The sequence below is a fragment of the Chiloscyllium plagiosum genome, unplaced genomic scaffold (assembly GCF_037043375.1).
Source record: "Chiloscyllium plagiosum isolate Xiang-an unplaced genomic scaffold, Cpla_swu_hap1 HiC_scaffold_14, whole genome shotgun sequence".
Lineage (NCBI taxonomy): Eukaryota > Metazoa > Chordata > Chondrichthyes > Orectolobiformes > Hemiscylliidae > Chiloscyllium > Chiloscyllium plagiosum.
Window position 1 is genome coordinate 47,849,165 of NW_028270152.1, and position 26,044 is coordinate 47,875,208.

General features: G+C 36.4%; 1 protein-coding gene across 2 annotated transcripts in view; it reads right to left on the minus strand.

Moving 5' to 3' along the window:
- The window catches only part of lrig1 (leucine-rich repeats and immunoglobulin-like domains 1), a 121,269-nt gene that overhangs the window by 21,808 nt on the left and 73,417 nt on the right, over window positions 1-26,044 (minus strand). For both annotated transcript variants that reach the window (XM_043708289.2, XM_043708290.2), the window contains exons 4-9: window positions 25,849-25,986; window positions 19,798-19,941; window positions 12,946-13,089; window positions 12,086-12,229; window positions 8,114-8,257; window positions 1,436-1,516 (exon numbers count right to left, since the gene is read on the minus strand). In XM_043708289.2, the coding sequence (XP_043564224.2) occupies window positions 1,436-1,516; window positions 8,114-8,257; window positions 12,086-12,229; window positions 12,946-13,089; window positions 19,798-19,941; window positions 25,849-25,986 (795 nt within the window). The remainder of the gene's footprint in view (window positions 1-1,435; window positions 1,517-8,113; window positions 8,258-12,085; window positions 12,230-12,945; window positions 13,090-19,797; window positions 19,942-25,848; window positions 25,987-26,044) is intronic.

The window sequence follows — 26,044 nt, forward strand, 5'->3', positions numbered from 1 at the left end:
CTAATGCCATTTACAACCATCTTTAAAACAGTAAAATGACACTAGCATTGCAAAATAAAGTAAATGAAGTTGAAAAATACATGTAAATACATCAATTCTTCCATTAATCTAGAGCAAATACGACAAGCAAATGCAACATTTGAAAAAGTGAAATCATTGAACAATAGCATTGTGTAGTGTGCAAAGTGACAAAATCCATGGGTACAGACACGTGCATAGTTTGATTGGAGGAGAAGCATTCTGTTAAAAATGAAAGCAGCATTGCTGAGATGTAGGTATTTCCTGTGAAGGGGTACAACTTCAAACAGGACTGAATAGGATGCATAGATTACTGCAGCTGCTACAGAAGGTGATGAAACGAATGTTAAAAGAGCAGAAAAAAAATGTTGTGTCTTACGCTAATTAATACATGTGATCCCCCAATGCTAGGTTTCTCGGCACTCTTGGTTTGAATCACTACACCACTGGCAGTGCCTTCAGCTGCCAAGGTTCTAAAGCTCTGGAGGTCCTTGCCTAAACCTCTCTGCTTTTATTCCTCTTTTTCATCCATCAAGGTGCACATTAAAACCTACCTCCTTTGCCTATCTGTCCTAATATCTCATACAGCCTGTTGTCAAACCTTGTTTGATAATGCCCCTGTGCAGTACCTTAGGATATTTACTATGTTTAAAAGCACAATATAAACACAAGGTGATGTTATTATACAGGTGCTTGTCTTATCATGGATTACAGGACTTTTCCCTTAGCTTTTTGTAATACTGTAAAAATACTAATGCATTGCATCAACATCTTGATCTCAATGACAGTTACATATTAAAGATTTTGTAATACATAATTTGGTATATTATAACATATGTTCTCACTAAGCTTCATTGCGGCATGGCCTCATTACAGCCAAATGGCATCATTTAAATCTTGTGAAGTCATAGATACAGCATTTGCAGAGCTGCACAGAAAAAAAATTATTATAAGGGACCATGCAAAAATTAAATTTTGCATTAAAATTAAAAAGGCAGCATTGATCAAGACTCCAAAATAAATACTCAGTTTAAAACTAAAGAAGACGCTCATGTCATCCCCACTTTATCTTAAATCATTTTCAAAGGCTATCCATACAGTCAACAGTGGAGTTGACTGTGCATATTTGACAGTGGGTTCTTTAAACTGATATGCCATGAAGATCTTGAGGTATGGTTAATTTCCAAGATTCTATCCCTTGGATTTTATAGTTGCACAGATAGTTAAGTACACCCTGTTGCAACTTCTGAACTGAATAGCTAATTACAAGTCATTGCATCTCATCATTTTCTTGAGCATAAAGATGAGCCTAATTCCCAAAGTTCCTATTCAAAGCTCAAGCGCAAGAACAATGGCTGTAAAAGAATAAGCTTTTCATGCATGCAGTTTGGCTGACTTCAAAAGATGAGATACTCACAGCTTGCTCAGACCATCCAAGCCAACAAAGGCCCCATTTGTATCTTCTATTATTCCTGAGATTTCATTATTGTCTAGTTCCCTGTAGGGAAGGAAAATAAGAAAGTGCAATCAATTTTCCAGTCTTACTCATTTACATTACGAAAAGGTAAAAAGCAGGGGGTGGCAAGTACTTCTTTAGTTTATTACAATACACACAGAAAAAGAAAGATCGATCATGAAGTTATTGAGTACAATATAAAATCTTGTCCAGAGTCTTCTGAAATCTGCCAATGAGTATTATTCCCAAGAAAACATTGCTTTTTTTTAGATCTGATTTTTTTTGCAAGATGAAACAGCTACTATCTTGGGTCTTAAACTAGACTGCCAAAAAGATTAAAATTTAGCAAGGTTTTACAAAGATTTGAATTTTTGCAAAATAGATAGGATCTACGCTTTCAAAACCTTAAAATGCAGATATGACTATCTTAACAAAGTATTTCGAAACGTGGAGGTAAGAGTTAGAAAACATTGCAATTCAGTTTTGAGAGCCTGAATAATGTGGAAGTAATATCACTCATTAAACAGCAATCCACAAGATTCATTTTAGATTCCCCATTTAACAATATATCACGTGTTCCAAAAGGATGCCAAATTTACTTCCCAATGATAACAGCAGGAACAAATACTAATCATGGCAAGCTTATGATCTTAAACTTGGGATGACTAGGAAATATTTCTATTGCCTTATTAACTGTGAGTCACTTGAGATGAAAACTTATACTTTCAAAGTTGGTTACCCTTATTCATTACTTCTGCTGGAGTTTTTACATTTGTTGGTATTTCTAAAATCATTACTATTCCATTCCTTCAACTTCTTATTGGTATAGAGATTTCTCTTCACAAAGAAAAAATCACATTTCTGTGATTCAGGGAATCATTCTATCCAATTGCATAAATCTTTGGAGGAACAATTCAGTCTAAATTTGTTTTAATGAATAAGTGGAAATGCATTAATTCCACAGAAACTTGCTTTAACATGGCTCTATATTTTCTCAAAGTTTTTCTGGCTATCTGACATGAAAATGTACTTTTTAAATGGATTCAGTGCACCAACTGGACATAAGCAAACTATTTATATTCTTTACTCAAGGAGGAATTTTCTCCATATTAGTAGTACACAATATTATACTTTGAAGTTCATGTCAGAATGTTTAAAAGGGTTGCAAAGTTTCAAGTTTTCCAAGTCGAGAAGCTATTGCGACTTTGAAATCTTCAGATCCTAATCGCCCAATTAAAATGAAAAATTATTTTTTCTCAAATGGATCCCATGGTCCGTAAAGAGAGCAGAAAGGATAAACTATTTTCTATTGTCCCTTCACTTGTACAATTAACTGGTCCACTTCTGGACTTAAGCAAAATTGGTGAAAAAGGTCAAAAATCACCTATTCGGACATTTAACAGCATGTCAACCTTGTTTATTGAGGATTTCAAACAATATTTTAAAAGGATATATCAGAAAACGTTAAGACTTTTGCAAATTTTTATTATTGATTATAAATATGCAAATTACTGTCATTAACCACCAATAAAGAGAAGTTTATTAGCAAACGGGACAGCTATCAGCTTAGAGTTTTTTTTAAGATTAGATTCCCTACAGCATGGAAACAGGCCATTTGGCGCAATAGGTCCACACCAACCCTCCGAAAAGTATCCTACCCACACCCATTACCCTACCCTAAATTTACCCCATACTAATGGACCTAACACTATGGGCAATTTAACATGATCAACTCACTTAACCTGCACATCTCTGGACTGTGGGAGGGAACCAGAGCACCCAGAAGAAATCTACAAAGACACAGGGAGATTGTGCAAACTCCACACAGACAGTCACTCGAGATGGGAATCGAAACCAAGTCCCTGGTACTGTGAGGCAGCAGGGCTAACCACTAAGCCACCGTGAGTTAAGTATACTGCTTTGTAATTAATACTTTGAGGAATCCAGTGTTCCTTCATTACTGCAAAGGAAGTTACATTTTGAAAAAAATAATTCCCTAGTAGCTTCCAATATCAAAGTAACACCAACAAGTCTAGGATCAGAAAGGTGGCGGGGTCAAGGAGATGATGATATAGTGGAAAAATCATTGGTGTTGTAATCTAATACCGCAGATTACCATTCTGGGGACATGTGTTCAAATCCCACCATGGCCAGTGGTAAGATTTGAACTTTAAAACCTTGTTGTGCAGTGGTCAAGGATCAAGTCCCACTTGCCCCAGAGGTGAGTCATAACATGTCTGAATACATTGATAAAAATAACTAAAAAAGGCAATGGATTGTAATTAGTCTTTAACTATCACCAGTTTATAGCAACAGGAAATAGGATAGTAATAGGAAAGAAAAGTCAAAACCCAACACTGACCACTGGCATTTGGAAACTGAAAAATAATTAAAATTATGATTTTAGAGGAACTGGACAGTTTATTGCAGCACAAACTGAATTATCCATTTGTCTGCTTCTATAAATGTAATAATAAATCTGATCAGTTGAGAAGAAGTTTCAATCTTTAAATAAAAACTTAACGGAATGATAAATAGACCCAAGACTTTAAAAAAAAATTGTTATGCACATGACTGTGGGACAAAGCAGACAATTTGAAGGATATCAAAGGAAGACAAAATTGCAGAAATATTTCTTTATTTAAAAGATGTTTGCATCTCTGTATTAAATTGCTGGAAAGTTATGTCAAGTTTTAGTTAAGAAGAGACTTTGATAAACTTAAGGTGCAGAGCTTCAGTTCTGGAATCAAGTGCAAACTTTGTAAGAGAATAAGATTATCCAATGGACTACAAAAACAAAGCAAAATAACTCTAGATGCTATAAATCTGAAACAAAAACAAAAACTGGAGAAACTCAGCAAATCCGGCAGCACTTAAGGATAAAAAGCAAAGTTGATGCTTCAGGTCACTGGATCCAAAACGTGCTATTTAGACCTGCTGTGTTTCTCCTGCAATTTCTAATTTGGTCCAATAGTGCTTTTATTTTTGCCCCTCCAGTCATTAGGTAGAGTTTCAGCACTGAAACTTACACAAATATTTAGCACCACTGAAAAACATTGAGTGTTTTAAAAAGGAGTTGTGTACATGCTACAAATCTTAGGTTATCTTTCTTGCTTAAAATGTATGAAGTAATGCAGTGAAGCAAAAGCTATTGCAATATTTGATACTAGCCACACAGGATCTACTAGGTTAATGCATGCAGTCAAGAGAACAATATGTTCAGTTTGTATTAAAGTCTTGCAAGCTGGAACAAACTGGAAAACTTCAATATTGTACTTGTTGTCCCACTGAAGTAATAAACAATATATTTAACATGAAGGTGACTGAAATTAATTTATGTATTAAAAATTCAAATTTGGTTTTACCTTACATATAACTACCTACAACAACACTTCAAAAAAAGGTACTTAACTAAATGAAAAGTGCTTTGAGACATCCAGTCATCAGAAAAAGTGCTGTTTAAATGCATATTTTCTTTTCTAAAGCAGAATTTGATTCTCAGCTTGACCAGCCAGTTTCCCTTGAGATGAAAGTATATACTAGTATAATAGAGGGGCATTCTATCTTTGGATATTTATTCTCTAAATATAGGGTTTTAAATTGACTATGTCATTGTATTCTATATAACGTCAATGTCTTTGCTCATTGCATGTTTTTCTTTTAATTGAAAAGAAAGGAGGGTAAAGTAAAAGAAAAAATGTTCTGAGTAGAAAAACCTTTGATTTGAGTTCTTTTTGTATTTACTTCCTTTCTCTTACAAGCTTCACTGGCAATTTCCTATTCTTTCTGGCTGGCTAGGCCTGAATGCCTGTTGGCTTGTTAATCATTGCTGTGTGAAGGCCTCAAGGCTTGACCTCCATTTGAATAGTTATGCATTTCAGCAGTTTCACACCCACTGAAGGCTCGTCAATCCTCAGCAACAATGGAACCATAATTAAAGCATGCTCGTTTCTCTTTCACCAGGTGCAGGACCCATTGGGCCTCTGCTTCATTTAATTAGAATTCTCAGCATTCAAGTAGAAAACCGCAGCACACTGTCAGACAGATTGTTCAAAATATAAACATAAACCTCTGAAAGCAAAAATGCTCCAAGGAAAAACTAAGTTCTGCAGGATATCTTCTTGCAAACAGAAACTTTTGCTTCTACCTTTGGGTGTAAAGAAGAGGTGGTGATCATGAAAGTTCTTTGTAAATTCCTTTTCACTGACAAACGCATCACTAAACAAGATTTGGCAGCTGCCCAAAAACTAAAAACTAAAGCAGATCTTTAAAATGCAACATTAGATTTTTTAAGCTATCAACGATTAATTTATTCCCAAGAAAAATAAAAATCTCATTTTTTTTACATTCCGTGACTGAGCTGCCAATTTTTAGTCATGTTTTCAGCATACTTTGAATAATTGAATATCATATTTGCAATACTTACTATTGATTTACAACTGTAAAGAAATGACACATTTAATGATCATACCCTTTCACAATTACTGCCAACACTATGTGACTGGAGATTAGGAAACTTGGAGATCTGAAAGTTTTCTTGCATTTGGTTGCTAACTGAAATTTAGCAAAAATCAGAAATATTCCACTCCTGGAAAATAACCGAAACTACTGCACGGCACCTACTTTATAAGTTTAGGAGCAAGCAAAGCTAATTTCCCCAATCTGAAAATCAGTTTTGAAATTGACAGCAAAAGTAACTTCTACCATAGTAAATGATAAACAAGTGAATAAAATCATAATTGTAGAAATTAATGTATCCTCAAAATAAATTGTAAATTGATGTTTTATTATATATAATATTTTCTATATATATTTATTACCAAATTTATCTCTTTTCTAAACAAATTACTACATTTTAAGATTTCAGGATTAACACAGAACATTGGGATACAATACTTACACAAGGCACTAAACTTGCTGAAAGTATAATGAATCTATATTAAAAGTAAACATAGTTTAAAAACAGCTCTTTGGTCCTATTCTCAGTGCAATGAAAGTGGTAAGAACAACATAGATAATTAATATACAGGATCTGCAATAATCATATTATGAAGTCTCTTTCCTCAATAAACCTAACATACTCTACAGTTCTCTGTCTCTAGCAGATAGCACTGATATAGACTAACAGTTGTATATTAGAAAAAGATATGTAAAATATGTAATTTTTAAAAAATTTAAAAAATTTTTGAAGCTACATTACAATTTGTTTCCACTGCTATTTCTCTTATATTTACCTGATAAAATACTTACAATTGAAAAAGTTGTGCATAGCAATTGAGTAATGTGTCATTTGCTATTTCTATATTAACTGATCTGTGCTAAACCAGGAAGAAGCAGATGGCACAAAAGCAGTTGGCAAAAGCTAACAAGTATTGTAGGTGGATTTCTTATTGTAGCAGGAAAGGTGGAAGAGAGTTAAAAGTCAAGAAAAACTTTACACTGGTCAATGAAACAGTCTAACTTTTCAGCAAACATTTTTTTTTTTTTTAGATTAGATTAGATTAGATTACTTACAGTGTGGAAACAGGCCCTTCGGCCCTACAAGTCCACACCGACGCGTATACCACCCAGACCCGTACTCCTACATTTACCCCTTCACCTAACACTACGGACAGTTTAGTTTTATACATTATGATTGTTAAACTTTAAACCAGAAGAATCAAACTAAAAGGTTACAGACCTCTCATGTAGAAATAGATAGCTACTGTATACATTTGCACACAAGCTGAGTAAATGTCAACTGCTTAACTACAAAATGTGAAAAAAAATACTTTAAAAGCATGGTTTCCCCAGATGCTTTTCAAAGAAAGTATATATACATACAATTCAGCATTTAAAATCTCAAGAAATGTCAAACACAGAAAGCCACAAGATCTTTGCAATTTCATTCAAGTATACATAATTTGGGGCATTATTGCACAAGATTAGATTTACTCAATCCCTTTGTTTAATACAAATACAAAAAATGACATGAATTATTTCATTAATGTAGCAATAAACTGAATAAATCACAAATATCTACTTATCTGATTACCAGTAACAGCCTTGATTCACAAATGCCCTTAAAACACCAACAATATAAAAAACTTACACTTGTATAACTCTTTGACAACCTCAGAATGTCCCAAAGTGCATCGGAGTTAGTAACATTGACTACACCAGAATAAATACTGCAGAGTAGGAAAATATGGCAGCCAATTTGTATATAGTAAGATCTTGCCACCAGCAAATTAGAGGAACGACTGTTGGTTTTGTTTCGGTGTTAACAAACGAGGAAAAAATATTGATTCAGTTCGGGAAATCTCTAATTTGCAAGAAAGTGTAAAGGAATTGTTTACATGAACTAACTGAGCACTAACCAGATGTTCAACATGCTATCAGACTAATTTCTAGTAACAAGTCACTCCAGTGGCTTACTACCAAGGTTGACATAAAAGGTTTTCACGAGGTTATTACATGTTAATAGAGAAATGATTTGATGTAACAATTTTGATTTAAATGAGAACAGAGGATTCAGTATATCTAACTTAATATGAAACATCAGTCACAGCAGTGCATGTTCTAAATTGTTACAGCAGATTATCCGGATTGGAATCAAACTTGTTCATGTCTCACTATATAGCAAATTTCAATACGTACAATACTCGTAGAGTTCGAAGTCCTTTAAAGGTCCCATCAGCAATATGGCTTATACTGTTGTGACTTAAGCGAAGAATCTGGAGTCCGCTTAGTCCTGTTAGGCTTCCCTCATCCAACCTGATCAGGTTATTGTGAGAAAGATTTCTGAGAAGAAAAATCATAAGACTTAGAAAAATTAATAAAATATATAATTAGTTAATAGCTATTTTGCATACAGAGGCAGCTTTACCTTTGACACAGAAATAATGCATTGACCCTTCCTTCTCCCCTCACCAAGCAATCTTTACCTTTTACCTGTTGCAGAAATCATGTTACAGTGCATTTCCACAAGTATTCTGACCTTCAGATCAATAATATGCAACCCTTAATAACCTAGCAAACTCTGAATCAAACAGTGGGGTCAGTCCAATACTGACCTCATTTAAACATTTTCTTTAGAGATTATGGTAGTGCAACGCCCAAGATGAATTGCAGTTCAAGCATTCTCACCTTGTTTTACTGAACTCAGCTCTTCATTGCCTTAACCAGCTGAGCCACCAGGGTGGCAGTAAGAAAAAAAACAAATCTCGATTCAATTATTTAAAGTGTTAAAAAAAAAATCACATCAAACTGGCCACAGTGGGCAGAGGAAAAATTAAAACAACTTTCATCCCTTGTCCCATACAATCCAGATAAAGAAAACAGAAAACAGGGGGGAGAACAAACAGCTATGGTACACTGCACGCAAATGTAAAGCATCCATGTGTATCAACCTGCATATATGTCAACCTTCTGTGGATTTCAGATCAAGTTTAATTTGTGGACTCAATCCGCATTCAAGTTTAGAGGACAGCCTGACTTGCACTCATTTGTATACAAATCAACATTATTTCTGTTTACTAAACATTTTACTTAGTGAGGCAATATCATGGGATTTTTAATCTTTAACTATGAAATCCCAGCTGGAATTTTTCTGAAATGCACACCAAAAATATAGGATTGTCAGCTAACAGTTTGTAAAAAGCATATTTGTGACCTTGGGTTAACATTATGAAAGCTGATAGTGGGTTAAAGAGATGTTAAACAGAAACAAAATGATTATGGTTGAGCATCCAACTCAGTATCCTGTTTCTGCTTTCTCCTCATAATCACTGATCCATTTAACCCAAGAGGTAGATGAGATATATTATGCAAGAGTATGAAGCTCTTCATTTATTTGAAAAATCTCAAAAATGCTCTTGGAATCCTAATGAACACAAATACATACCAATCATTCATCAAAATGTATTGACTGAATACTAAAATTTTATTTTCTGTCAAGCAATCCAAGGAGTAAAATAGGATATTTTAGGTATTAGATGAACTGAAAGAAAAACTGCAAAGATCAACAGATCTCCCATTTAAATTCAGAATTAATATCACTTGTTACCAGAATTAACTCGTTATTTTTTCAAACCAGAATGTAATTTTGATCCCAATGTGAGGAAAAGCAATGTTTGTTTTCAGGATATTTATATTCTATCGACTAGCCTATAACCAATGTTACAATTTCAATGAAAGTAAAATTTTGAAAAAACAAACTTTTAGAAAATATTTACTGAAGTATTACCACCAATGGAAAGTCAGACAGAAGAAGACTACCCTAAAACGCAGAAAACTAGCTAAAAGTTAATTTCCCACCCAGCAACAAATAAAATCAAATAAGACACATGTACAGTCATTCTGTATACTCTTATTAAAGTAAAACAGAAAACTACTTCATAGCAACCTATTTGTATAACTGTGACAAGTCAAAATAACATGAATTACACAATTTTAATTATTCCATTTATTTTCTTCTGTCCACATCTAAGCAAAGCTAACTTTACATGTTTCAGTGGTGACTGAAACATACAAAACATCTTGTAACTTATGCACTTACCCTCAATTATTCTGTACCCAAGTGCACAATATCCCCCATGTTATTCCTAATTAATTTAAACCCTCAAAGATCTCCCTCTAATGTACATCATGCTTGCTGTCTTTCATTCCAAATGAGTAGTCCTTCAAATAAAAGGTTTTTCAAATTACTTCATACCACTAACCTTTGTGGAAAGAACAGGGAGCAATCAAATTGACTAGCATGAAAACAGAACAACCAACAGTCAGCTGGAATTCAATTCTGTTCAACTCATGAGTGCTGGAAAATCTAGAATCTCAATGTGAAAGTTTACATATACCCAACAGGTTTAGCTTTGTTCAAATTGAATGAAGTAACAAACAAGCAAATATAAATGTGCTAACTGCAAAAATAAGTTTGTCAAACTTACTGTAAAATGCATTTCAACTTAGCATCCAAATGATTTAACTCTTTCAAGAAGAGGTTTTCACATCCTCCACAATGGATTGTTTGCTGTGTGTTATAGATTTTGCAACTACAACTTTAAAACTAACTAAAACTAAACAACAGACTTCAGTAATGCGTTCGACAAGCTTCCCCATGGGAGGCTGGTGAGCAAGGTTAGATTTCATGGAACACAGGGAGAACTCGCCATTTGGATACAGAAGTGGCTTAAAAGGTAGACGACAGAGGGTGGGGGTGGAGGGTTGCTTTTCAGACTGGAGGTTGTGACTAGTGCAGTGCCACAAGGATCAGTGCTGGGTCGACTACGTTTCATCATTTATATAAATGATTTGATTGTGAGCATAAGAGGCATAATTAGTAGGTTTGCTGATGACACCAAAATTGGAGGTGTAGTGGACAGTGAAAAAGGTTACCTTAGATGATAACGGGATCTTGATCAGATGGGCCAATGGGCTGAGAAGTGGCAGATAGAGTTTAATCTAGATAAATGCAAGGTGCTGCATTTTGGGAAAGCAAATCTTAGCAGGAGTTATACACTTAATGGTAAGGTCCTAGGGAGTGTTGCTGAACAAAGACACCTTGGAGTTTAGGTTCATAGTTCCTTGAAAGTGGAGTCGCAGGTAGATAGGATAGTGAAGAAGACGTTTGGTATGCTTTCCTTTATTGGTCAGAGTATTGAGTACAGGAGTTGGGAGGTCATGTTGCGCTGTACAGGACATTGGTTAGGCCACTTTTGGAATATTGCATGCAATTCTGGTGTCCTTCCTATCGGAAAGATATTGTGAAACTTGAAAGGGTTCAGAAAAGATTTACAAGGATGTTGCCAGGGTTGGAGGATTTGAGCTATAGAGAGAGGTTGAATAGACTAGAGCTGTTTTCCCTGGAGCGTCAGAGGCCACAGGATGACCTTGTAGAGGTTCATAAAGTCATGAGGGGCATGGATAGAACAAATAGACAAAGTCGTTTCCCTGGGGTCGGGGAGTCCCCTGGGGTCGGGGAGGGCATAGGTTTAGGGTGAGAGGGGAAAGATATAAAAAAAAGACCTAAGCGGCAACTTTTCCACTCAGAGAGTGGTACATGTATGGAATGAGTTGCCAGAGGAAGTGGTGGAGGCTAGTACAATTGCAACATTTAAGAGGCATTTGGATGGGTATATGAATAGGAAGGGTTTGGAGGGATATGGGCCACGTGCTGGCAGGTGGGACTAGATTGGGTTGGGTTATCTGATCGACACGGACAAGTTGGACTGAAAGGTCTGTTTTCATGCTATACATCTCTCTGACTATCACTCTAATAACTAAATTACTCTGCACAGATTTAGAGGTGTTTAACGTTTTGGGATGGGGTTGGGAATCGAACATTCACATCACAATCAAGTTTGTCCTTATTCCAAGTTTCAGTTTGTCCACATACCAGAATATTATAAGAGTTGATTGTCTTTATCTGCTGTGCTACTTCATAACTCCGGTGTAGTCATAAGTATTCCAACACTATTAACTTCATATACAGACCATAATTTAATACAATGCTACTTCTACAACCATCGCGGAATGTGTTCTCACTTTGTCACGATTACATCAGTGACATCATTCACAAATATATGTGAATCCATTGCTCTAATTTCACAAGTGCTATTGGGGGGCACTTACAATTCCACTAATTTCTGGCAGAATCCCCAGGCATCAGGATGTATTCGAGAGATAGTATTGTAGTTCAGAAAAAGCTGCTGCAGAGAAGACAATCCATAAAGCCAGCCACTTTTCACTTCATTCAAGACATTATTGTCCAAATGTCTAGAAAAGATAAATTTGAGAGTTATGCTACCTTCAAACAAAACATAGGACCACAAGAAATTAATTCATACCTTACTTCTAATGAAATGCATTACAAATACTACATTTGTTAAAACTGACTACAATTCAAATTTTCACACCAAAGTGACCAACAAAGTCGACAAATCTACAAAATCAAAAAGCCTTAGAATCCCCATCTATCACCTACTCACTGGGACAGATAGAAAATTTAGACATCTACTAAAGTCTGAATTGCAGTTTTTTTATAGCATTATAACATTGCGCAATATGATATTTCAGGGTAAACCTTCGACTGTCCAGATTCACTTCAGCATATGATAAATATAAATGGAGCAAAAGATGAAAATACATGTAGGCATTAGAATAACAGCCTACAATACCACATATTGAACATATAAGTTTGATGGCCTGTTGTTACAGTCACTTCTAAGGAGAGTGCATATGGGAAGTAACAAGATAGAAGGAAGATGAACAAAATAGGGGCTACAGGGACAGAATATTAGGGTGGCAGGGGTGGAAATGCAAATGATTGATTGGCTTGTCCACTGACAGTCTTCATGAACTCAACGTGATGAATCTTTCTGTGCTGTAATGATTTTATAACAATGCAGAATCCTGCAACATAGTGCATTTCTGCTACAGATGACCTTCTAGAATCCTCATATCTGAGATATCATTTTGTAAACATGACTTACAAAACTTGCATCCTGGCAAGACCCCAAAAGGCACCATCCATGAGTTTGCTGATGTTATTCCTCTGCAATTTAAGCACTTCTAAGCTGTCTAATCCTTGGAATGTTAGCCCATCGATGAGACGTATTCTGTTTCGGTTCAGTTCTCTGGAACATAAATTGTGCAAAAACTTTTCCTTAAGTCTGCTTTCACTTGCAATTGTTCTCTCATTTCTGCTAGTATTAAAAATAGGCAGCTCCCAAATTAACTGATCCAAATTCCAAATGTGTTGAAATGATGAAAGTGAAAAGTACAGTGTGTTTGATTTCCAAACTTTAAAGTTTTCAGAACAAAACTAGTCAACAAGACCCAGTGCAAATTGAATATTCTTGTGTTGAGACCACCAAACATTTAGATTCAGTCCAGAATTCAAAACATACCAGAGGTTTGTCTTTGCTCTTTAATACCAGTATGTCACTGCTATGCCATCCCCAACTGACGTAGCATATGTCACTAGACTTGTAATCCAGAACATCTGCCATATGCAGGGTTACAGGGAAAAGACAGGAAATTGGCACTAGGTAACAGGAGGGGAAGGTAACAGGACATGTGCAGGCTTAAAAAGCCAAATGGCTTCCTCTTGTGCCATAACAATTCAGTGAGCTTATGGAATTGAAATCCCACCAAGGCAGATGGTAGGATTTACATTTAATTAATAAAGCTAGTTTCAGTAATAATGACCATGAAACCTATTAATTGTGATGAAAACGTACAACTGTCCTTAAAAAAGGAAGGAAATCTGGACCACATATGACTTCAGATCCATAGCAAAAAGGCTGATCTTAACTACCCTCTGAATTATCCTAGCAAGTCACTCAGTTCAAGACAATTAGGGTTGGAAAAAAAAAATTATTGGGCTTGCCAGCAACAGTCAAATCCCACGAAAAAACAGTTTAAAAATTATGGAGGCACTGTCTGCTCTACCATCTGGTAGCTGCAAATTTCACAAGTCATAGAAAGCAGTCATGCAAAGCAACCCAATGATCTTTATTCTTAAGGCTAACATTAATTTCAGCAGTAATTCGACAGATTGCTTAAAACAAATGCGAGTCAGGTCTTGTTCTTTGTGATGAAAAATGCAGTCCCACAAATCTGAGTTTATATCAATCACAAACAACTTCCATTCATAATTCCATTTGTCACGTCAATAGTAACAGCGAGAGAACATTGCTCAGATCATCATTTTGGAATATCTGCGTCAATTGAATTCTCAACAAAATTTTTTAAAAAGTCTTACTCTAGATTTACCTAGCTTTGCTTCAGAGAACAGAAGGTCATAGATTCCTGTTTGCAACAATCGAGAAATACAAATGTTTCAATAATCTATAAATAATTTGGATACGAACATAGGAGGTATGGTTAGTAAGTTTGTAGATGACACCAAAATTGGTGTAGTGGACAGCGAAGAAAGTTACCTCAAAGTACAACGGGATCTTAATCAGATGGGCCAATGGGCTGAGAAGTGGCAGATGGAGTTTAATCTAGATAAATGTGAGGTGTTGCATTTTGGAACGGGAAATCAGGGCAGGACTGGTACAATTAATGGTAAGACCCTGGGAGTGTTGCTGAATAAAGAGACCTTGAAGTGGAGGTCCTTGAAAGCAGAGTTGCAGGTAGATAAGATAGTGAAGGCGACGATGGGCAGGCGTACCTTTATTGGTCGGTGCACTGAGTAGAGGAGTTGGGAGGTCACATTGCAGTTGTATAGGACATTGATTAGGCCACTTTCAGAATACTGCATGCAATTCTGGTAACCCTGCCATAGGAAGGATGTTGCGAAACTTGAAAGGGTTCAGAAAAGATTTACATGGATGTTATCAAGGTTGGACAATTTGAGCTACAGGGAGAAGCTGAATCGGTTGGGACCAACGTCCCTGAAGCATTGAAGACTGAGGGGTGATCTTAAAGAAGTTTATAAAATTATGAGAGGCATGGATATGGTAAATACACATTTTCCTAGGGTTGGGGAGTCGAAAACAAAGGGGCATAGATTGAGAATGGAAAAATTTAAAAAGGATCTCACAGAGGGTGGTGTGTGTATAGAATGAGCTGTCAGACTAAGTGGTGGAGACTGGTACAATTACAGCATTTAAAAGGCAACTGGTTGAGTATATGAATAGGAAGGGTTTAAAGGGATATGGGCCAAATAGAGTCATAGAGATGTACAGCATGAAAACAGACCCTTCGGTCCAACCTGTCCATGCTGACCAGATATCCCAACCCAATCTAGTCCCACCTGTCAGCTCCCAGCCCGTATCCCTCCATACCCTTCCTACTCATTATACCCATCCAAATGCCTCTTAAATGTTGCAATTGTACCAGCCTCCACCACATCCTCTGGCAGCTCATTCCATACACGTACCACCCTCTGTGAAAAACTTGCCCCTCAGGTCTCTTTTATATCTTTCCCTTCTCACCCTAAACCCTATGCCCTCTAGTTCTGGACTCCCTGACCCCAGGGAAAAGACTTTGCCTGTTTACCCTATCCATTCCCCTCATAATTTTATAAACCCCAGGGAAAAGACTCTGTCTATTTATCCTATCCATACCCCTCAATTTTGTAAACCACTATAAGGTCATCCCTCAGCCTCTGACGCTCCAGGGAAAACCAGCCCCAGCCTGTTCAGCCTCACCATATAGATCAAATCCTCCAACCCTGGCAATATCCTTGTAAATTTTTTCTGAACCCTTTCAAGTTTCACAACATCTTTCCGATAGGAAGCAGTCCAGAACTGCACACAATATTCCAACAGTGGCCGAACCAATATCCTGTATGCCGCAACACGACCTCCCAACTCCTGTACTCAATACTCTGACTAATAAAGGTTAGCATACCAAACGCCTTCTTCACTATCCTATCTACCTGCGACTCCACTTTCAAGGAGCTATGAACCTGCACTCCAAGGTCTCTTTGTTTAGCAACACTCCCTAGGACCTTAACATTAAGTGTATAAGTCCTGCTAAGATTTCCTTTCCCAAAATGCAGCACCTTGCATTTATCTGAATTTAACTCCATCTGCCACTCCTCAGCCCATTGGTCCATCTGGTAAAGATCCTGTTGTAATCTGAGGTAACCCTCTTCACTGTCCACTACACCTCCAATTTTGGTGTCATCTGCAAACTTGCTAACTGTACCTCTTATGCTCGCATCCAAATCATTTATGTAAATGACAAAAAGTAGAGAACCCAGCACCGATCCTTGTGGCACTGCACTTGTCACAGGCCTCCAGTCTGAAAAACAACCCTCCACCACCACCCTCTGTCTTCTACCTTTGAGCCAGTTCTGTATCCAAATGGCTAGTTCTCCCTATATTCCATGAGATCTCACCTTGCTAATCAGTCTCCCATGGGGAACCTTGTCGAACACCTTACTGAAGTCCATATAGATCACATCTACTGCTCTGCCCTCAATCTTCTGTTACTTCTTCAAAAAACTCAATCAAGTTTGTGAGACATGATTTCCCACACACAAAGCCATGTTGACTATCCCTAATCAGTCATTGCCTTTCCAAATACATTTACATCCTGTCCCTCAGGATTCCCTCCAACAACTTGCCCACCACTGAGGTCAGGCTCATCGGTCTATAGTTCCTTGGCTTGTCCTTACCACCCTTCTTAAACAGTGGCACCAAGTTTGCCAACCTCCAGTCATCGGACACCTCACCTGTGACTATCGATGATACAAATATCTCAGTAAGAGGCCCAGCAATCACTTCTCTAGCTTCCCACAGAGTTCTCAGGTACACCTGATCAGGTCCTGGGGATTTATCCACCTTTAACCGTTTCAAGACATCCAGCACTTCCTCCTCTGTAATCTGGACATTTTGCAAGATGTCACCATCTATTTCCCTACAGTCTGTATCTTCCATATCCTTTTCCACAGTAAATACTGATGCAAAATATTCATTTAGTATCTCCCCCATTTTCTGTGGCTCCACACAAAGACCGTCTTGCTGATCTTTGAGGGGCCCTATTCTCTCCCTAGTTACCTTTTTGTCCTTAATATATTTGTAAAAACCCTTTGGATTCTCCTTAATTCTATTTGCCAAAGCTATCTCATGTCCCCGTTTTGCCCTCCTGATTTCCCTCTTAAGTATACTCCTACTTACTTTATACTCTTTTAAGGATTCACTCGATCTATCCTGTCTATACCTGACATATGCTTACTTCTTTTTCTTAACCAAACCCTCAATTTCTTTATTCATCCAGCATTCCCTATACCGACTGCTGGCAAATGAAACTAGATTTATTTAGGATATCTGGTCAACATGGATGAGTTGGACTGCCTCTAATTGATCCATCATTAATGTTTTTATTTCACACAAAAAATTTTAATAGGAGATAAAAATAATGCAAAAGGAATAGACAGGGAGATATGACATACAAATACCACTTTTGGCAGAAAAGTAAGTAGTTATATAGTAAATTAAGCCAGATATGCAACCCACTACCTATGTAGATAAATAACTTCCAAGTAAGGTAGAGATCACATAGGACTTGACAGCAGGAATATAGCAGTTGGAATTTTGAACCTGCTCTACCTTTAATAAATGTTATCTCCTTTTCTCTCTATTATTAGACTGAGATCTCTTACTTATAAACTGTGTCACCTAGTTCTGGTCTCTCCCACAAGAAGAAACATCCACTGGTTCTTTAGCCTAATAAGTCCATTCAGAAACTTACATGTTTCAATAAGATCACTTCTGATCAGTGTCTCACAGCATGGAACCAGACTTTTCGGTAGAAGTACTCCATGCTGATCACGTTCCAAAACCAAACTAGTCTCACTTGCCCACATTTGGCCCATATCCCTCCAAACCATTCCCATTTATGTACTTATCCAAATGCCTTTTGAACTTTACCTTCATTCACCACTTCCTCTGGCAGTTCATTCCACAAATGAACCACTGTAAAAAAAAGTTGCCCCTCATGCCCTTTTCAAATCTTTCTCCTCTCACACTAAGAATATGCCCCGAATTTTGAACTCCCCCACCCTCGGGAAAAGACCCTCACTATTCACCTTATCTAGGCCTTTCATGATTTTATAACCCTCTCAATGCACCTCTCAACCTCCAATCCTCCAGTGACAAAAGTCCCAGCCTAACTCAAACCTTGTATTCCCAATAACATCCTGGTAAATCTTTTCTGAACTCTCTCCAATTTAAGAATACCCTCCTATAGCAGAGTGAGCTGAACTGTACATAGTACTACAGAAGAGGCCTCATCAACATCCTGTAAGACCTCAACATGACATCTTAACTCCTATACTCAAAGGTCTGAGCAATGAAGGCAAGTGTGCTAAACACCTTCTTAACCACCCTTAACCAACCATGAGACGTAAATTTCTACGTATTTGAACCCCTTAGTTTATCTGTTCTACAACATTACCCAGGGCTCTAATATTAATGATCTAAGTCCTAAGTCCTGCCCTTGTTTGTCTTGCCAAAATGCAATATCTCCTCTGTTCAAATTAAATGCAATCTGCCATTCCTCAGCCCAGTGGACCAACTGATCAGATTTATCTGAGATTATGAAGCACTTTCTTTACTGTCCACCATATTGCCAATTTTGGAGTCATCCGCAAACTCACTAACCGTTGTCTCCTAAATTTGTCATTTATACAAACCATGTGAATGAAAACAAAATTGGACCAGTATTAATTCCTGTGGAACACCACTGGTCACAAGCCTCCAGTTTGAAAAAATAACTCTATGATCACGTTGCCATCTAGCCAATTTTGTATCCAATTAGCGAGTTCTCCGAATCATGTATGATTTAAACTTTACTAATTAGTCTACCACGTGGACCTTACTAAAGTCCATGTAAACAACGTCTACTGCTTTGCTCTCATCAATATTTTTGGTTACTTCCTCAAAAAAACTCAATCATGTTTGAGTGATGATTTCCCTAATACAAAGTCATGCTGACTATCTTCAATCAGACCTGCCTCTCCAAATGCATGTAAATCCTAGCTTTCAGAATGACCTCCAATAATCTATACACCACCAATACCAAACTCACAGGTTTCTCCTTCCAACCTTTCTAAACTACAACAGCTGTGGGCTAAGTTGTTCAATATTTGTCATTGATATGTTAGTTGAGTGCGTGATTTTATTTAGTCTGGAATCCATTGATGCTAACAAAAATTAGATTAGGATTCGGTAGATTTATCAAAATGATGCAGCAAATAAACTGCATAACAATGTACAATGGTAAAATAATTGTATGCATATGAAACGCTAATTACACTTCATGCACAGAGATTCCGTGCAATTCCAGTGCATCCCAACAGTTGGAGAAATATAAAATTAAATTGTAGGAGGTACCAGTAATCTAAGCAATAAAGGTAACTACTGAAGATTAGATCGATACTGAACTTTCTAATACATTTGTACTATACATGGTAGCAACAGAACAATATGAACACTAGCTTACATCCAATCGCTATGACTTCAGTAATGCTGGAGGAATATCATGACAATGCTGAATTTAACAGCAAAATTAAATAGTTTAAGTTTGCATTAAATATGGAACTAAAATTCAGATCTTATAAATAGTAAGTAGTACAGGAAATTTTAAATGAAAAGATTTTTTTCCACTCATTAAAGGGGAGACCTATAACACTTACTTGTAAATTAGAGATCAATTATATTTGCAGTATTCATTGCATTTAAATAAATGCTGAACAATTACATGCATACCAGTTATTTAACCAGTGAATCTTCAAGAGTGAAAAATGATTCTGAAACTATTGACAAGTACAACCAAACTAGGATACACAAAATAATGAAAATTTTATCAGGATTTATACTCACAAATGCAGCAAATGTGGCAACTTGAAAATCTTGACAGGTAGATGTGAAATCCGATTTTTGCTCAGTCGAAGAACTTGTAAGGTGCTTGACAAATTATCAAATGTGCCAGGTTCCAAAATGCTTATTCGATTGTTACTGAGATAGCTAAGAACATAGATTTGTAGATTACAGTAGGAATTATTACCATGTTCAACAAAATCATTACAAATTTACAACAGAAATTTGCAATTTGAAAAGATTAATTTATGGTGTATTCAAAAATAACATACGTATCATTTTTGCAGTTGTAATCTTGCAAGTTTAAAACAGAAAACAAGATCTATGAGCTGTCAAAGCTGCATTCAACAGTGAAAACAATGTATTCATCAAGCATGTAGCTTTGTACTTTTTTTGTTGGTAAATAAAGAGTTGGAGAAATTTACTTCAGTGAAATGGGTTTTCAGATTACTAACTGTTTCTCTCTAGACAATTACTTTTGTTTTTACTTATAGAACCATAAAAGTTTGCAACACAGAAAGGCATCTAACCCAGTGTACCAGTATCAGAGCAACAGGAGCTGCAGTGGGCTGAGTTCAGTCATTCATTAACATCATGGTTGATCTTCTACTCAGCATTCTATGCCTGAATTATCCCTATTATCCTCTGATTTTTTTTTTAAATTGCCTGATATCCAAACATTTTGCCCATCTCTTTGTTGAAACTAGTGACTGGAATGGTCCACTGCAGATATTCAGAGATTCACAACTCTGAACAACATTTCTCCTGATCTCCAACACATAATTCCTAATTCTAGACTGGGGAATTATCCAATTAGAATCCACCATATAGCTCAAGAATTATAGCCCAGATCTTCAAACAGCCATTACACCAGTGTTGTCTAAAAATGTGCATCTGAAGCCTCAGACATATTAACTGTGCATAAATTGTCTGACTGATTTAAACTTCTGATGGGTAATTGCCCTGACCTGGAACTGTCCTAAGTACATCTTCAACTCTGAGTTAGAGTTGGGGACTTCACAGGATTCTGACTCACTTCCACAAATAATTAACCAGGAAATATTAGGGGGCTTAAAATCTGCTCTAACTATACCACTGACATCGCCTGTCTTACATCTGACACTAGGCTGCACCTGCTACCACACACCCATATTCACTTATCTCTCTCACCCACACGCATTCACTAATTATTAAATGACACAATGTTAAGAAAACTAATTACACTTCGAATCATTAAATAACAATGCAGTTAAATATTTGAAATTAAAAGTCATTACATTCATTTGCAACTAAGTGATAAGAAACAGAAAGGAATTGCAAAAAAAAACTATATAATACTTTCAGAAAATGGTACAGCAGCTCTACCGAAATGATCTTGTAGTTTAAAATTCAGGGTGTCTCCTGCTTCGCAGCAATTCTGGCATAGTGTTTTTTTTTGGCAAGAACACATGACTTCACTTTCTGTGCATTGTGTCTAGGCCTGCTGGGTTATCGATGATGGAGGTTTCAGGCGTCAGCTTTGCAAAACTGCCCATATCAAGCACGAACAGTTAAGCAGGTAGTTTTTCCTATGATTTGCAGTTGGAATAATTCCAACACAATAATTCCACACCTGAAAAAAACCCCAAAGAACTACAGGTGCTGTAGTTGCTAGAAAAACTCAGCAGGTCTGGCAACATCTGAGGGAAGAAAGCAGAGTTAACTTTTTGGGTCCAACAACCCTCTTTCAGAGCCACTGAGTTTTTCCAGTAACTTTTGATGTAGTTGTGTCACAATATGTTTCAATGCGATCACTAATCATGTTTCCAAACTGTTGATAAAATTGATACGTGTCAGTTTCTCCTCATAGGATAATGAATTGTTGTTGCACTCCTACCAAAACCAATAAGCAAAGTATAACTGCTACAGTACTCAATGTGTAGCATAACAAGGCCTGCATTCTTTTGTGTGCAATCCCTTTGTGACATTAGCTTTCTTCGTTATTTGCTAAGTCTGCTTGCTGATTGTATGTATAAAAGGGACTCAGATTCTTCTCCTCACCATTTAAAAAAATATTCTACTTCTGTACTTTTCCTAACAAAGCAGATAACTTCACATTTCTCCACTTTAAATATTGTATGCCATGTTCTTATATCCTTGTGGCCTCCTCAAAGTTTACTTTCCCACATAACTTAGCATAGTCAATAAACCTGAATATATTATACATGATCCCTTCATTCAAGTCATTTTACACACTGCAAAGAACTCCTATTCAAGTACTGACCCATGTAGCACCTCAAATAGTTTCTGCCTGCCAATCTGAAAATTACTGATATACTACTTACTGTTTTGTCAATTTCAATCTATGCCAATGGATTTCCCACAATTCCATGTGTAATAATCTCATGCGACATTAAATGCTTTTTAAAAAAATGCCAATGCAGTAAATTCACTGGTTCCCCATTATGTGTCCCACTACTTATCTCAAAAACTTAACAGCTTTGTTAACACACAATTGCCCTTCCACATATCCAAGTTCGGTGTGATCAATTTTATCAAGTCCCCTAGACCCCTGTAATTACCATATTATTCTTGCTGCAAGCTAATTTCCTGATTTATATTCTGCCCAACACTAGAACTGGAAGGCCAATAAATTATTCCACAATTCTTTTCTGCTTGTGTCTTAGTGCCATCTAAACTGATTCAGTACCTGGAATTTCTAAGGTAAGACCCTTTGCTTCCACTTTTGTGATCCCAGGTTTATGAATAAGGCCACTCTCTCCCAAATCCATTTACTCATTTCTTCTAAAGGTCAAACATCCTGGAGTATTTAATTCCCAACTTTGGTCATGACACAGCCACTCTTTTAAAACTAATGCATGAATTAATTTTTATTTATGCTATTAATTCATTTGTTTTGTTTATTCAAAGATAATATCTTCAGCTTTATTTTTATTTTTCACTGATGTTACTCTAATCACTAGTTTATTTTTGTCAATTTCTATTCCCTCAATTCAATAATTTCTTTTATTTTAAAAATCTAAATTTGTGATTGTTATCTACAACCGTAGTTATTTTATCTATCAGAATGCTGATACTTGCCTATCTTGCTGAACGTGGCCAATATATTTAAATGCACAGGTGTTTTACAGTATTTTACACAGCAATGTGCAGACTTAGCCCAGCTTAGGTAGAAGCACATCTGATTAAATTGCTTCCTATTTCCCCAGTAATGGTGCCAGTGTCCCATGAATCAAAATTCATTCCTCCTATGCATTCATCAATGCATTTAAGTTTCTAATCTATCCTTATGCCAATCTGCACACAATTCAACTAAGAATTCAGAGATTAGGACATGCTGGCGCTTCAATGGAGGGAAATCTAAAACTGCCACACTATTCCATACCTCTGCATTTTCTACTGCTTCAAATATTTAGTAACACTGAATCAGAAATATTTTAAAACTAGTCACGCCAAAATAACTTCATTAGCCTTACTAAATAGTAGATCATTTCCCAATTCTACCAAGATGGATCTGCTCTCCCCTTTATTTGTCATATTTAAAAATAACATTTTTTTATTCTTCCCTATTTGTGCCATCCATTTGGAAATTAGAAATAAGTCTCTGTTCTTAAAAAAAAATTTTTAATCCTAATCTTATTGACGTGGAAAAGAACTTTGTTTAGGAAGTATTAACACTCAATCAATATCACTTTGATATCCCAATCCAACGATTATAAATTGTATTCTTTTGACTCAAACAAATTTCTTCCAGTTCTCTCCTATAGCCCCAAGAAAATTTCATTGTCTTGTTCCAAAAAATGCCACTTTTTTTTTGTTTCCTGCACAAGAATCTGGTTCTTGTTCTGGAAGATTAGGGTAAAATGTTTAGTTATTCCTGCCAATATGCATAACCTCACATTTTCCCAAGATTTTACTGACTCAGCCTGCCCATACCCCTATGTAAGTTCATTGTGTCATCCTTACTAGTTGCCTTCCCATCTAATTTTGTGTCAGCCGCAAACTTGCAATACAAGATTCACTTCCATTATCCAAGTCATTAATATTTCTTTTAATGAACAGTAGCTCAGCACTGATCATTGTGGCAGTCTATCAGTTACAAGTTGCCATCTTGAAAATGCCCCCTTCATTCCAAGTCACTATCTTCTATTAGTTAGCCAATCCTCTATCCATGCTAATATTCTACCCCCAGCACCATGGGCTCTTGCCTTAAGTAGTGTTATGTACTGTATCTTATGAAATGCCTTTTTGAAATCCAAACATTTTATAAGTACTGGTTGTCTTTATCTACCTTGCTCGCTACCTCCCCAAAGGACTGTAATGAATTTGTTAAACATAATTTCCCTTTTACAAAGCCATGTTGACTTGGTTTCATTTTAATGTATTTTTCTAAATGCTCTGCTATTACATCATTTATAATGGACTCTAGCATTTTCTCAATGACAGATGTACCTGTTTTTGTCTCCTACCCTTGAATAACCAGGTGACAGCCAACAAGTTGCCAGATTTACTGAATTCTTTTTCATATTTTGATGTATTGTCATTTTAACTTTGCTAATTTATTTGCACTGTCAAAACATCTGTGCACTATAATTGCCATTGAACTTTCCAACTGATTACAGACATCTAGCTTCTGAAGTTCATTTGATGACTCCAAATTATTCATGTTGTGCTCTGCCTGTTAACTCTACCGCAGTCGAGTCTTGCCATAAAGACTGAATTATAAAAGTGAAGTGTTGCTCATCGTCACGTTAGAATGTTAAAGTTGATTTGATAAGTTGGGATGAAGGAATGGAATATTTTATGGCAATCAGAAAATTTATATTTTTAAATTAATTCAGATTTATCCTAATAAATCATTTTCTAATATAAAAAAATGAGAAGTGTATGTCTATAGATCTGAACTGGCAATAATATACCTTTATAATCCAGAAATACTTTCTCCCCCCCGAAAGTTCTTACAAAACTAGGTGCCATTTTCTTATTGTTTCTTACCCCCATCCTTCGATTCTTGACACAATCACTTGCATTATTCCTCCCTTCTTAATTCTTGTTAACTTCCATCTCATCATTACTCACACGGTCCTTCTTACCTGCCACTACCATCTTGATGTTCCACTGGCTACAGCCTTGGCATTTTCAGGATGTAAGGCATGTTCTGTACATCAAATTTCAGGAGTCAACTTCACCAACATTATGTTTTCACCCCACAATGCCCATACAATCCCTTAAAAGATTACTCATTATCCAAGTTCTTCCCATCTCTATCTTTGTTTCAAATAAATCAAATGTGAATTTGAGTCTGCCTGGGCTCTATTTTACACTGATTTCTCCTCCCCACCTCCTTCACATCATACCCTTTAACTTTGCTTATATTGTGTTGCATCCTCACCTTTTTCAAGTTCCTACTCAATAGTACTCTAAAGCTTTCTGTATCTCCCTCATGCTAGTCTAGTTTCTGCACACATCTTGTCCACAGCATTTTCAACCTGTAACTAACTCACTATAAAACAAGAGTGACAGTTATCAAATATTTAGGTTTGTGTTTGGCCCTAAGTAAAGCAGCTCATAGACATTCCTGTCACTTTACATAGGAGAAAGTGCATTCAAGAAATGAAAGCAACTTTTAAGAGATGTGTCTTGCTCAATATGTTACAGCTACTTTAGCAGCACAGTTATAATACAAGTAGCACAAGTGTTTTTGGCAAATAGGAACTCAATATTCTCTGCTTAGTTTCACAAATGAATAAATGGTCACTCACTCAAAAAGATTTAAAAAACCCAAGAAAATAAAAATGGCAAGTGTGGACAAACAGACAACTGAAGCAGCTCTGCAATGTATATTCAGTATAAACTTTCTTACTATTGCAATGGCAGACCTGGGGGCAGGTTTTGGTGGTTCTGGGGTGGTGGGTGATGGAGCGGTGAACAAACAAAACAAAGTAATGACATGAATAACAATAATATTTTTATGATTCAAAAGTTAAAAACTGTTGTGCACTTTCATCCAACTGCCTGTGCATTATTCTAACTGTCAGAGAATAAAGTACTCACAGGTCTTTAATTTTGAGTTGCCATGGAAAGCAATTATTTTGGATTTCAGTAATTTCGTTGTAGGTTAGGTCGAGTGTTTCTAGGGACTGGTAGTAGCTCAAATGATTTGGCTCAATGCTGCGTATCTTGTTGTGGTGCCTGTTAAAAATAAAAGTCACATATGAAATAAAACTTCAAAAGTATTAAAACAAAACAA